At 34.8% G+C, this 15,404-nt stretch overlaps 1 protein-coding gene across 2 annotated transcripts in view; it reads left to right on the forward strand.

Annotated features, from left to right (window-relative positions):
* The window catches only part of SYK (spleen associated tyrosine kinase), a 44,744-nt gene that overhangs the window by 6,291 nt on the left and 23,049 nt on the right, over window positions 1-15,404 (forward strand). For both annotated transcript variants that reach the window (XM_083351245.1, XM_083351246.1), the window contains exons 2-4: window positions 5,665-6,122; window positions 8,344-8,504; window positions 14,100-14,238. In XM_083351245.1, coding sequence (XP_083207371.1) covers window positions 5,715-6,122; window positions 8,344-8,504; window positions 14,100-14,238 — 708 coding nt within the window. In that variant the 5' untranslated portion in view covers window positions 5,665-5,714. The remainder of the gene's footprint in view (window positions 1-5,664; window positions 6,123-8,343; window positions 8,505-14,099; window positions 14,239-15,404) is intronic.

Raw genomic sequence — 15,404 nt, forward strand, 5'->3', positions numbered from 1 at the left:
ACCCACTGAGCCACCACATCCCTTTTATTTACATATGAGAGGGACCAAATCTGAGATAAAAAGACTAGTGAAGAAGAAATCAAAACTAACAGACCTCTCTATTTCTGCTGAGTGATACCAATTTGTAATTAGGTATCTGATGCCACTGTTTTGAGGGGGTCCAAAGGCCAGTAGGTTGTTAGACAAGACAATAAAACATTTGTGTCCTTCACTAGACTAAGCCAGCAGCATAGGCCTGAACCACATACACAGTATCTCTGCTCCATTGTGGCTGAGCTTTAAATAGAAGTACTGTATCATGTAACTGGAATCTGCAAGCAAGACAATACTGTAAGGCAAATTTTAGACTGTGCTACCTTTCCTCAAGGTTTTCAACAGTCATAATACCTTTAGTTATGTTTAAGAAGGTTTATGTTAAAAACTTCTGAAGATGTCACTGAAGCATAGAAGTTTTTTCAGATTTTTGCCTTCAGGGATGGAAAGAGAGTACCCCATTGCAAAGAAATTCAATCTTGGAAATTCCCCCACCTGCCCATGTGAAACTTGCTGGGACCAGCAGGAAGGGACGTTGGACATTACGTTGAGAGAGGCCTAAGAAGCACTGAAGAACCTTCCCCAAACTAGTTTCTAATCTATTCCAGTTAAGGTATTAACCTAAAATGAAACTAGCCAAAAGGGAAGTATTCAGAAGATATTTGTTTAGACACAGTTAAAAAAGAAATAAACATTGCTCCTTCCTCAATTTACCCTGCCATCTGGAGACTCTATAATCTTTAAATTCAGTAATTTCAATTTTCCACCATACAGATAGTTAGAAATGGTGTGCTTGAGAATTATTTATGTGTGCAATTTATGCGTAACCTCAGTTTCTAGGGGTGTAGGTGGTTCTTGTCCTCAGTTCGTGTGTCAGCAAAAATAGATAGAAAAGTCATCCAAGTAATGAACAGTTTTTAATTTAAAGTTGCAAAGTATTTCTGGATTATTGTTGTTGTTATGCATCTGCATAGATATATATATGCTGCATAGTGATTATGTGTCAACATCTTTTCTATTTTTTTTTACATTGTCTTTCAATTTGATTGATTTGCTTAGCTTTTTTTAATCAGTGTAGTAATTTTTTGGTGACATTCATATTGGTGGAATGCCAGGGTTTTGCAAATAATTATGGGGCAGAAGTATTTGTAGATTTCTCCTGTGTCCTCTTTGATTTTTATGTTTCATCAATCCCATGGGAATATTTCTGAAGGAAACATGGGTTTTTCAGACCAAAATATGCAGGAGATTTCAGAGCCATAAAGCAATGCATAACAAGACTAAAGCAAATCGTCTGCAACTTTGCAACATTAAAGTAAGCTCATCATGTGTTACTGCTATATATAACAATCCATAATTGTGGAAGTTGAGGTAGGTGGACATTAGCTATTGTGCTACACTGACATGCTAATAGGAATATTTTCACTTAAATTAAAGAATATTAAGGTCATTATATCACTTTGTTCCACTTGATTTTGTTTACTTTCATGAGTAAAATTTTATTTTTGCTTATTGCTCTATTAATTCTGACATTAGGTATGGCTTTTAATGGTCATGCATTTCATCAGGGAATCAAGATGTTGGCTCTACATTTTCACATATATGCAAATTATTACATATATGTTGTGCTATGCTTGATGAGATTTGTGGCTTTTTATCAGTTTATTCATAGAATTGGCTGATAATTGATACTTGTATACATAGTAAAATAAAAAGGTCCAGGTTTTAAGGTTAAGATAAGGTTAAGTATGTAAGCCTTCACAAAAAAATAAACTCAGTCAGGGACCAATCATCCATAATCACATTTATTAATTTATATTTATTTATTTATTATTTAAACTTGTATACCGCCCTATTCCCGTAGGACTCAGGGCGGTTTACAGGGAAAAATTAAAAATACATAACATACAAAGTTAAAATCGATTAAAACTAATTAAATTAAGTCCCTGAATTTAAACTAAAACCCCATTAATAAATAATTAAAACCCCTCAGTCTGGGCCACACAGCTCAAAAAAACAAGTTTTCAATTCCCTGCGAAATGAGCGAAGGTCGGGGGCAGTCCTAAGCTCCGCGGGAAGTTGGTTCCAAAGGGCCGGCGCGCCCACAGAGAACGCCCTTCCCCTGGGGATAACCCACTGGCATTCCTTGACCGGCGGTACCCTAAGAAGGCCCTCCCTGTGGGAGCGCACAGGACGATGGGAAGTTGATGCCGGCAGCAGGTGTTCCCTTAGATAATCCAGACCCAAGCCATTTAGAGCTTTATAGGTCATTACCAGCACCTTGAATGTATGTCTGTATACATTCTGGTTATAATATGATATGATATGATATGGTATGGTATGGTATGATTTATTTTTATTTTATTTTAATTCCATTTATATCCCGCCCTTCTCCGAAGACTCAGGGCGGCTTACAAGCTTAGCAGTAGCCTTCATTCTATGTATATGCCTGCTTATTAGGGCTTTCACACACCCCCAAGCGGCATTATTACAAAGTCAGCTTATTGCCCCCAACACTCTGGGTCCTCATTTTACCTACCTCGGAAGGATGGAAGGCTGAGTCAACCTTGAGCCTGGTGGGACTCGAACCTGCAATAATTGCAGGCAGCTGGTGTTACTTAGGGAGGCATTAGCCCACTGCTCCACCAAGGCTCTATGGCTCTATGATATGATATGATATGAATATGACAGATCTGTCATTTGATGACCTTTGTGATCATTCTATGAGAACCAATTAAGGGACCCAGCTAGAAACCAGGAAACCATGAGTTTTAGTTCCATCTTAGACACAAAGTCAGCTGTTTTTCACAGGATGTGTTCAAGCAAAGCCTGGACAGCCATCTGTTATGGAGTGATTCTCTCTCCCCACCCTCTCTCTCTGCATTCTGCTTTATACATTTAGATCAGGGGTGTCAAACTCAATTTCATTGAGGGCCACATCAGCATTGCGGTTGCCCTCAGGGGGCCGGGTGGGTATGGCCAGGGTGGGCGTGGCCTACTGGGTGGGCATGGCTAGAGTGTGTATGGCCTACTGGGTGGGCGTGGCCAGCTCTACATCGTTCGCATCAAGGGTGCCTATGGGAGCCTGGGCAGGAGTGGGACAGATCTGAGGGTCTCTGGCAGAAGGAGGGTCTCTGGTCCAGGGCCAAGGCAGTGGGGGCCGCTCCCTCACTGTTTCCAGGATGGCTTCGCGGGCCACATGAAACCACTTCGTGGGCCGCATCCGGCCCCCGGGCCTTGTGTTTGACATGTCTGATTTAGATGTTTGGTACGCTAAGTTCAGAGCCGTTTCTCCCTCTCCTACTGTATTGTAAACTTCATAAATCATCTTATTTTTACTATTAAATATTATCTTCAGGAGAATGAAATGTAGCTAGCACGTTTGGAAAAGTGTTGGTTTTTTCATGTAGTGTTGGTTTGCTAGCGTTAACAAATTACTTATAAAAATAGATGTAGGCAGATGGGCTATTAAAATTCTCCGAGGATTTTTCTCTTATTTTACCAGTTGACATATTTTGCTAACTGTAACAGTAATCCTAACTCTTCAGTCACTAAAATAATACAGAGGACACTAAAATAATTACAGAAGACACTTTTTTCTTTCTAAGTTTTTATTTTATTTCCCCCCCCCCGAAAATTAGAGGTTTCTTTCTTAGAAAAAAAATCTAACAGACTTTCTTAATTTGGTAATTTGGCCCGTCTAATCAGTACAAACCTATAATAATTGTGCTTAAGACTCCCAATAATTAAAAAAATCTATTATTTTTTATTAACAATTTTTTATTATTTTAGCTTGTGCAAGCTAGGATATTATTTAATGCAAGAATATTTAATTTAATCATATTTACTTGCAATTGAAATGCAATTATTTGCTGAAGAATATTGTCACGTTGCATATTTTCTTTCTATATATATATACCTATATATACTTTCAAAATCTACAGGTAAATTTTTTGAGGAGGGTGAAATACATCCAGCTGGACTTTAGTAGAAAATTGCTAACTGGTCATCTATTCTACTTGAAGAGATTGCATATAGCTTTTAATATTTCTGTTGTATTCACCTAAGGATTGATGTATGGTATTAGTTTAACAGGGGGTTGAAAATTATAATAAGAACAGTGGAAAAGCTTTTTACTAATTGTCTAATTTAGGATAAATCTGTTCTCTGATGTTCACATTTTTTAAAAGCACATATTCATTCTGTCCCACTTCAACCTCAGTTTGTAAGAAGTCTTGTCTGCTCATATTTTTTGCATTTTTATACAGTAAATACATTTATAAAATACATGTATAAGTGTATATTAAGTGTACATATTTGTATAATTCCTCCCATTTCTTCCTACCTCATCCTATCCATGTATACATTTTTATCTTATTTTTACCTCCCCCCACTGCAAATCTCTAAGAATCATTTCAAATAATGCTCATCAGTTATTAATATTGTCAGATCACAAGTTAATTCAGAATTTTTAATTTAAATGAAATTAAACTGAGGTTTTCTGTGTAAGGCTAAAATAATTTTTTAAAGGATATTCCAAGAGCCTTTATCATACAAGTTTGATAAAATAAAAAATAAAATAAAAACCTAAATCAATAGCATGGTGGGTGGGGTAGAAATAAGCAACAGTTTCTAAGGAATAGTCCAAAGATAGTCATAAATGCAGAATTCTAAACAAACACAGTTTTCCTATCATTCAGCAGCTCTTAGAATGAAAGAGCAATTGATTTTTAGAATTCTTAGTACATCAATGTATACATGTCTGACTTATATGTATCAGCAGTATAGACAAACTCTTTGCTTGTATTTATATGCAAGCAATTCATACTTCGATGAATAAAGTTAAGCTAGGAAGTTCCTGATTCAGAACTGATGTGCAGTTTTGAACATGTACTTATAAACTTTTAAGGAAAGTGCACTCTTTCAGCCCATATGCAACAGAAGGATGGTGAAATATATAAATTATTGACATAATTCTACATAGATAATAATTTTGGTTCAAATGCTTCTTTTCCCTGAGTTAATTTAGGGTAAGACCAAAGTTATTAAGGCAAAATTATTTTTGAATTTTTACGATAGATAGATAGATAGATAGATAGATAGATAGATAGATAGATAGATAGATAGATAGATAGACAGACAGACAGACAGACAGACAGACAGACAGACAGACAGATAAACATGGAATTCAGCTGGGACGCTTAAAAATGGAAAAGGATCTCCTAACCTCTTGGCAGGTTATCCTTAAGCTGCTGGAATTTGTTTTTGCTCTTGTGTGGGTACTTGCTCTATTCTAAGTCACTTCCCTCTTTTGACCAAGAATAAAGATATTATTAAAGGGTTAGAAGGCATTTCAGAAGCCACAGAATGCTTTCTCTTTTGTGTTTATTTTCTGGCATTACATTGCGTACTCCTGTACAAATGCATTATGCGGATATTGTTGGCAGCAAAAATATTGTTTCCCTTTGGTTTATGATTATGATTCATTGATTATCTCTTAGCTCATGATCTCATTGTGTATATTTCCATCTCCTGATTTCAATAAGATCATCGAGGTAGCACACAAAATAACATACATTCATACAAAAGTGTCACTAACTTGTTTTTTTTTTTACCGGTAATTCTTTCTAGGTGTAATATAGGCTCAAAAGCAAACAAGCAAAGAGAAGTATTGGGGGAAAATGGCAGGTTCTGATTCTATTAGCCACCTGTCCTATTTTTTTGGCAACATCACACGTGAAGAAGCTGAAGATTACCTGCTGCAAGGAGGACTAAACAACGGACTGTATTTACTGCGACAGAGCCGAAACTATCTGGGTGGTTTTGCTTTGTCTCTGGCATATAATGGAAAGGTTTATCATTACACCATTGAGAGGGAAATTAATGGCACTTATGCTATTACTGGAGGAAAATCCCACCGGAGTCCTGTAGAACTCATTGACTACCACTCAGATGAAATTGATGGTCTCATGTGTTTACTCAGGAAACCATTTAATCGGCCACCAGGAGTGGAACCCAAAACAAGTCAGTTTGAGGACTTAAAGGAAAATCTAATCAAAGAATACGTTAAAGAAACCTGGAATTTATATGTAAGGTTCTTTTTTCCCCCTTTTCTGTAGTTTTTCCTCTTTTGCTTTTGGGAAGGTAGTGGCTATAAGTTGGCCAAGTAGCCAAGACCATGTCATATATGTAGACAAAGCCAGGATTTCCAGTTTTTCTGGATTTTTAGGATGGAATTGGAGTTGGTTTCTATACTGCATTTGTTCAGTATAGACATCCACAACTTAAAACCATTCATTTAGCAACCTTTTGAATTTACAACAGCACTGAAAAAGGTGACTTATGACCAGTCCTCACACTAATGACTGTCACAGTATCATACAGTCACATGTTCAAAATTCAGGCGCTTGACAACCGGCATGTTATATTTATGACAATTTGGTCATGTGATCATCATTTGCGACTTTTCCACAATTTCTGACAAGCAAGTCAATGAAGGAAACTGGAGTCTCTTAATGACTGCACGGTTTGCTTAACAATTGCAGTAATTCACTTAACAACATGGCAAAAAGGTCATAAAATCAGCCATGCCTCACTTAACAACCACCTTGCTTATCAATGGAAATTCCAGTCTCAGTGTGGTTTTAAGTCAAGGACTACCTTTACTTGAACCCTATTTTAGGTCTTAAACTACATTTGACATATTTTCCTACTATTTTAACTACATACCATTTTAATTCCCACCATAAGCTACACGGCATAGTTCCCCACCATTTTAAAATGATACATGTATTTATCACTTTAAAAGGATGGGAAACTCTGGCATGTTTTTAACCAATTTTGTTCTTAGCATTTTCTGTGAACTGCACAAATAGATCAGCTTGCCACATACCTTCCTGACATGCTGATGTCCTTGTTTAACAAATAATAAGTACAGCAATGCTTAAAAGTTTGTGAACCCTTTTGGATTTTCAGTATTTCTGCATAAGTATGACCTAAAATGTGATCTGATTTCCACACAAATCCTAAAACTACATAAAGAGAACCCAGTGAAACAAATGAGTTAAAAACACTGTATTTATTCATTTATTTATTGAAGAAAATCATCCAAATCTACATATTTAAGTGTCGTAAAAGTAGCTGAACCTAATTTTGGAACTTGTGTGGCGCACATATATTTTAGGGCATAACTTGTGGAGAAATATTAAAAATTTAAAAGGTTTACAAACATTAAATCACCACTGAATGTAAAAGAGTAAGAAACAAAGAGATGAACCAAAACCACAACCTGTAATGGCACGCTTATCATACTCCCTAATTAACATACTACTGTTGCTGGGTGCAACATTTTTTCTCTTAATATGAGAATGGATTTCAGAATACCTGGAATTTTCCAGTTAAATATGTGCGTAATTAAGTTTGTTATTTTGTAAACATTGACCATGTTATCTCTAGGCAACATTTATTCATATATATTTTTTATTTTTATTTTTATTTTTATTCCATTTATATCCCGCCCTTCTCCGAAGACTCAGGGCGGCTTACAAGCTTAGCAGTAGCCTTCATTCTATGTATATGCCTGCTTATTAGGGCTTTCATACACACCCCAAGTGGCATTATTACAGAGTCAGCTTAATTGCCCCCAACAGTCCTCATTTTACCTACCTCGGAAGGCTGAGTCAACCTTGAGCCTGGTGGGATGCGAACCTGCACTAATTGCAGGCGGCTGGTGTTACTTAAGGAGGCATTAGCTCCACCAAGGCTCTTGAATATATGAATAAATGTATAAATATATATATGAATAAATAAAAAAATAAACATTCTTTTCACTGCTTTGTCATCTAATCAGCTAACCGTTACTTTGGCTAATATCCAACTTTATATATGTATTTCAAAATTCTTGTTGAATGATTTTATAATTCATTTCTCATGTTATTTTAAATTTATTTGGATTATTTATTGTGATCTTACAATGTCTCTGCCGGGGGTTTATATCACAAACATTTCACAGTACTGCTTGTACTGGAAGAAGTTAGAAAACACCACTTTTGATAGTGGACAAGAAAAAATGGACAAACTGCCCTTGGAGTGAGCCATTGATGATATTTTCAACTCTTCAAAAACGGGTCAGTGTGGTAAATTTCTCTCAGGGCAAGCCGAACATTCAAATGATCTCTAAACATTATGCTAAAAAGTTGTGCACTCTGAATGTTTATAGTTTAAAATCTTAGTAAACTGCTCTGTTTATGTCAGAACCATTCATATCCCAACTTCCATAATTAACTATATTATATTCTTACACTTTTACAGGGACATGCCCTCGAGCAAGCAGTTATCAGTCAGAAACCACAACTGGAGAAACTAATTGCTACAACTGCACACTTGAAAATGCCCTGGTTCCATGGGATGATATCTCGGGGCGACTCAGAGCAGCGCCTACTTCTGGGTACAAAGACTAATGGGAAATTTTTGTAAGTATACATTTTTTCCTTACAGGTTCCATAACTTAATGCTAAAAAACAGAAGAAGAGTTGTTGTTGTTGTTAGTTGCGAAGTCATGTCCAACCCATCACAACCCCATGGACAACCTTCCTCCAGGCCTTCCTGTCCTCTACCATCTTCTGGAGTCCATTTAAGCTCACGCCTACTGCTTCAGTGACTCCATCCAGCCACCTCATTCTCTGTCATCCCCTTCTTCTATTGCCCTTAATCTTTCCCAGCATTAGGCTCTTCTCCAGTGAGTTCTTCCTTCTCATTAGGTGGCCAAAGTATTTGAGTTTCAACTTCAGGATCTGGCCTTCTAAAGAGCAGTCAGGGTTGATCTCCTCTAGGACTGACAGGTTTGATCGCCAGAAGAAGAGTAGGAAAGGTTAAACAAAGCAATGTTTTTAACAATTCCAAAATTTCTTTATGATGCTGATCATTGCACTTTCATTAACTTAAAACAGCATTCGTGATTTGTTTATAATCAGTGGTTTACAGAATAAAGAATTATGTCCACTGATTGGGGAGCTGGGAAAAACTTTTTCATATGCTATCACCTTCTAGTCAAAATAAAATGAACAAGATTTCTGGTTTGCCGTCGTGGACGCTGGAAGGCGAGCTCCGTCTTCCGTGTTCGGTTTCGCTCCCCTGGGGAACCCTGGAAAGGGTTGAGAGTCACCCACTAGGAGCGACAAGCAAGGAGGGGACCCCCGCTTGATCGCAGGAGGGCGGTAGCCCTTCCGCTCGATCCGGAGCAGCCCTCCAAACTGGCAGATGAAAGACTAATAGACTAAAGATTAAGATAAAGGAAACTTTGGTTACGTAAAACTTGGAAATTATAAATATCAAATGTTAAATTTAAATATTGATGGGAAACTAAAAATTGGGAAAAACTAATAACAGGACATTGATTGTCTATAAAGATTGAATGTAAAAGTAACTAGGATATATATAAGCTAAAAAATTATTGATAAATGTAATAATGCTATTTTTACTCAATTGATATAATAAGAACTGTATTAGTTCAAATATGAGACAGTAGATATTAAGGGAAAGGAGAGGAAATATTTGATGTGGTATCTTGAGATTTGTACTAAAGATTTTTGTATGCTATTGAATTATCGATTAACCCAGCCACCACGTTGCTCTTTCAATACTTAAATGTAAAATTAGAAAATTGATAAAATACTACAATAAATAAATAAAATGAACAAATTAATAGTAGATAGTCGTTACAATCTCTGTAGCTAAATAGGTCAATATTTCAATTAGTTCATAGTTCATTTAATCACTGAATGTCAGAACCTGAATGAATAACTAGAGAACTATGTTGTCTTCATGATCTCCTTTTGTGCATCCAGAACAGTGGTTTGAAAAAATAGATCCTGAAATAAGTAAACTAGCGTAATTTTTGGATGAAAATTATGCATTCTTCATTGTGCCCAATGGAAGAAACTATTGTGGGTTCAAAACCGTAACAACAATATTAAGAAACATTTTGTTTATTTCTCCCATTGACGCTCATTTTACATTGAAAGATACTGAAATTGAGAGATATTTCCATATTCCTTGCTCTAAAACTATAATTAGTTTGCTATGCTTTATGACCATGTTTATACTATTTAAACAGTTTTTCAAAATAGGTATTGTCTTATACTTCATCATGTACTCTTTAATCTTCTTTCATTCTTCAGTATTATTTTTAGATTAGCATTAATACTTTGAACTCAGATCTAGACAATTACAGCATTGCCTTTCTTTTTGCTGTGTTTTCAAAGTTACTTCTAAGCTTGCGCTAAGATAGGTTCTTCTGTGCCTAGAATTCTATAGCTAGCCTGACTTCATTGAAAACTCTTGAAGTCCACAGACATAGAAGCTACCCAGGTTGAGGAAAACAGCAGTAGAGCAGTCTTCAGGAAAAGAAAACTTGACCCAAATTGCTACAGCACTATTCCTTTTATAAATTATTAACAGTATTCTGTCTTGAAAGGAAAAATAACAAACTACCTAATAACCGTGAAGCAATTCTTACTTGTTGAGGATAATCAAGTGAAAAGTTACAATTTATAGGTTTCGTCTACCATTTAGAAGGCAGATTGCAATATCCCCAAGTGATAGGCAACTATACCTACTGTGATCTTAATAATAGATCTCTAATAATTTATTAAATAAGTAACAGATCAATATAATAAATCAGATAAGCTGCATAATATGTGATTTTATTTTTTTATAGTATATTTTATTAGTTTTCTAATTTTACAATTAAACATTTAAAAAGCAATGTGGTGACTGGGTAATCAATAATTCAGTAACATAAATAAATCCTTAGCACAAATCTCAAGTTACAACATCAGATATTTCCTCTCTTTTTCCCTTAATATCTACTATCTCATATTAGGCTACTATAGTTCTTATTATCAACTAAGTAAAGCCATCTTTGTTACATTTATCAATAATTTTTAGCTTATACATATCTTAATTGTGTTTGAATTCAATCCTTATATACAATCAATGTCCTGTTGTTGCTTTTTCCCCCAGGCTTTTATTTCCCATTAATATTCAAATTAACATTTGGTATATTATAATTTGCAAGCTTTAGGTGACCAGAGTTTTCCTTATCTCAACTTCTACAATTTTCCCTTTTTATAACAAAATGTAATTTTCTAACTACACATCATATCTATTTGCAAATAATCTTATGCTATTTTCTAAAAGTTATCTATTTTCCACCATATTAAACCAAAAGTCTATTAATCTTATTACACATCTTACCTATTCAATTATAATGTTACTTTATTTTCTAAAAATTATCTATTTTCCACCATATTCAACCCTCTAATCAGTAGTATGAAATCCCGTCTAATAAATCAAAACCCTAGTTTCTTTCAGCCTTACTCTGGCTTTTTTTCCTTGCCAACTAACCTTCCATGTTCGTACTTTTGAATCCTCAAACAGTTCTTCCTCTATTATTATATGTATTATTTGAATAAGAAAAAACATTTAATTACAGGTTTTTTTTGGAAGAAATAGCCCATTTGTATTCATTTAATCGCCTCCCTATTACTCCAATCTCCAATCTGTTCTTCCTTTTCCTCAAATTTCTTCTGATTTATGTAAAATGTCTTTTCCATTTTCAGTGTTGTCACTCTCTTTTTCTAATTTTCCCATTGGCTGGATCTGTTGATCAATTGGGTCCTCTGTCTTAGTATTTAGTTGTTCTACTTCTGTTACTTTCTGCATTGTTACTTCTTTGGTTGTAGTCAGCATGTGGGTTTTCATATCTAAGCTGGCATCTTGTTCCTTTATGTTGCCTCTTATTTTGTTACACACTGAAAGAATGGTTTTGTGTATTGATTTCAACATAAAAAGGATTTTTTTCCTGATCTTCATCCATATTCTCTTGATAATGTATTAAGTTGAAGATTTTAAAATCAAACATTAAAAATAGTTTTTTTTTGTTTTTATAGTTAGGTATGGGACATCTATTTCATGTGTTGTAGGTAGTCTTTATAGTGGAAATTGTTTGCCAAGTAAGAATTTATAGTCCAAAGTATTCCATCATCTCGTGTAATAACAGATATTTCTCATGTAAAGAAATAGGAAAACAATTTTCCACATATAATGCTGAAAATCAGTAAAGGTTTATCTTCATAGTTCCAACAGGCCAGATATGCCGCGCTGAAGTTCCTTCTTTATAGCTAAGTTTTTCATAGGTGGTGTCTGTTAAGGTCAAGAGAGTTTTTTCTAGATTCTGGGCTTCAAGCCAAGTCTCTTTTAGTCAATAACAAGTTGTAACACCATACTTTGCCACAAGATGGCACTGATGCCATTTAAAACTTTTAAAGTCCCTAGTTTTTATAATAGTTTTTCAAGGTTTATTTCTTTTCCTTTTAGATAAAAAACGTCTCCAGTAAAAATAGGAAAACATTTAGCCCCCAAATTTCAAAAGTTTATGCATCTAATTAGATTAAAGTTCTTATAATTGCTCTGTTTCCCTTAGGTAGTCAGTCACCACTGTTCTTAGAGTGTGGGGTAGAGATTTCCTTCCCTCTCTCCTCACAGGGGAAAAAATACTTTGGGCAGCTTTTGCAGGAAAAGATATTTAAAGAGAAGATCCGATCTCACCCAGTTTCATCCACATTGCTTTAAAGGTGCTTGGTAGTAATTTTGACTTCGGCTGTCAGCAGCTTAATGACGAGCCGTATTGCTATGGCCGGACCGGTTTGGAGTGCTGTCCTGGATAAAGCAGAAGGGCTGTCGCCCTCCTGCGATCAAGCAGAGATCCCCTCCTTGCTCGTCACCCCTACAGGGTGACTTTTGACCCTTTCCAGGGTCCCCCAGTGGGATGAAAGTGGACACGAAAGACGGAGCTCGCCTTCATGTGCCCACACGCGCCACGATGGCAAACCAGAAGTCATATGTGATTATATTATGAAACTCTTTTCTTGTATCCTGAAAACCTGAATTAGATTGTGTGAAAGTCTAAATTCTGTAAATGCAGAAAAATGCTGTAATTTGCAGATAAAAATATTCTGAACTATTTGTAGTTCCTGCCTTTTTATTAGAACTAAACTATTTATAGGTCAAACAAAAAATACACAGAATGATAGTGAATCAGGAACTGGAATATAATAATCATTCACGGAGGCTTGGAAATAATATATTAAGATCATATCAGTTATATCTTTTTTTACAGAATGTGTCACAGAATGAGTATAAATCATGACAGGGTTTTTTTTTTAACTGGCCTTCATTTTTCCTTAGTTTATACTTTTAAAAAATATAACCTTTTAAGAACATGATTAAGGGAGAAGGGAGATGGTAAGTAAATGAAACCAATTTGTATGGTAGTCCTCTTGATCTGGTGTCATTCAGGTGTATTAAACTGCAATTTTAGCCCAAAAGCATTTGGAAGGCATCAGATTGAGGAAGGTTGCTCTACAGATAGTCCTTACAACACTTTGTTTAGTGACTGTTCACAGTTACAATGGCACTGAAAAAAGTGAATTATGACAATTTTTCACACCTATGACTGTTGCAGCATCCCCGTGGTCATGTGATTTACATTCAGATGCTTGACGGCTAACTCACATTTATGATGGCTGCAGTGTCCTGGGGTCATGTGACCACACTTTGCAACCTTCTGACAAGCAGGAGGTCAGACTAGAAGACCTCCAAGGTCCCTTCCAACTCTCTTACTCTGTATAATTGTTTTAATCCAAATATAATTGGTTATATAAAGATAAAATTTGAGATGCTTCTTCCAGTGGAATAAGTTCTACTTTCATTTTAATTTCATTTTAACATTATTCTGCAAACTTTTCCATATAATTTGCAATTTGCAATCTGTTTCTTTTTTCTCCTTTTCCTTTTAAAATAAATTATTCATTCTTTTTTTAAAAAAATCTCAGTTTGAACCACATAATAATCAATTTTGTTTACCTACTGTTTGCAGGAGCAGTTAATGATTGTAGTTTGGACAATGTATCCCAACATGTTTTGTCATGAATATTAAGTTAGATTTTCATGCCCCTTGTCTTTATTTAGACTATAATTTACTTTATTATTCTTTTAATTTTTAGGATAAGGGAAAGAGATAACAATGGATCCTATGCTCTTTGCTTATTCAATGAAGGCAAGGTACTACATTATCGCATTGATAAAGACAAGAAAGGAAAACTTTCAATACCAGCTGGAAAGAAATTTGATACTTTATGCCAGGTTTGTTGAATGCTATTCACTTAACTATCTATTGAACTTGCATGCTAATTGTATACATATTTATGTTGCTGTAAGTATCCACATTTTTTAACAATTGCTGTAATTATTTTCTTGGTCACATTTATTGAAGCCTTATGTATGTGTATTGTGTGTGGTTGTGTGTATAAAATATGCCATGTTTAATATTGATTAAATTAACCTATCCAATTAAGATAACCCAGCATATTTTGTGGCACAGCAAATTTGAAAACATTTATTATAATATGTCTATTATAGATCTATTATATTCAGATCTATTTAGATCTAAATGAAAATAGCTACTGAAAAAAATCTAGGATTCCATTTCAGAATATTTCAGATGTTTTCTGTATCTTGAGTGAATTTCAATTATAAAATCTCTCGAAAGACTACCTTGGAAAATTGTAATCTTGCAAAGGAGGCAAATCATTGAAACAAACAAAATTAAGTTTTTTTGAGAAAAAATTATTTGAAATGTGAGACAAGGCTACATGCAAAGAAACATGTATATAAAAGAATATATATATATATATATATATATATATATATATATATATATATATATATATATATATATATATATTGTCCCCCTCCCCAAGCTGAAACTGATTAATATATTTGAAAGATAGCAACTTACTTTTTCTATTTTTTAAGTTTTTTTAATGGTTGTGACATTATTTTAATTGTTGGTTGTACTTCACCTAGATTCACATTCAGTGAGATGGACAGCCATATAAATTTGTTAAATAAATTATGCATTGTAACATCACAACACAAACATGCAAAATTTACAGGAATTTGTTCCATACCATAAAATTTTCTACTGCTTTTATATTTATATACTTTTCACTTATGAGATAGTTTGCATACATGCAGTTGCCTCATTGTTTTTTTAATCTTGGGGTGTTCAAGTTTAATATCTGCAGAAACCTAATTAGTCAATGGTTAGTGAAAAAGAGAAATTTGTGCACAGCTCACAGCTCATTTTATTATGAGAATTAAACCTCACATGTTTTAGAGGAAAACAGTCTGATATCACATCTGTTATCAAAACAGATATTGAACCTTCTGCCCCAAGGAGCAGCCAAGAAGTCCATTAAAAAGGATGAACAATATAATATGATACAAAAGGTTTGAATATTTATTCT

This window comes from Vipera ursinii, assembly GCF_947247035.1.
Source record: "Vipera ursinii genome assembly, chromosome: 2".
Taxonomy (NCBI): domain Eukaryota; kingdom Metazoa; phylum Chordata; class Lepidosauria; order Squamata; family Viperidae; genus Vipera; species Vipera ursinii.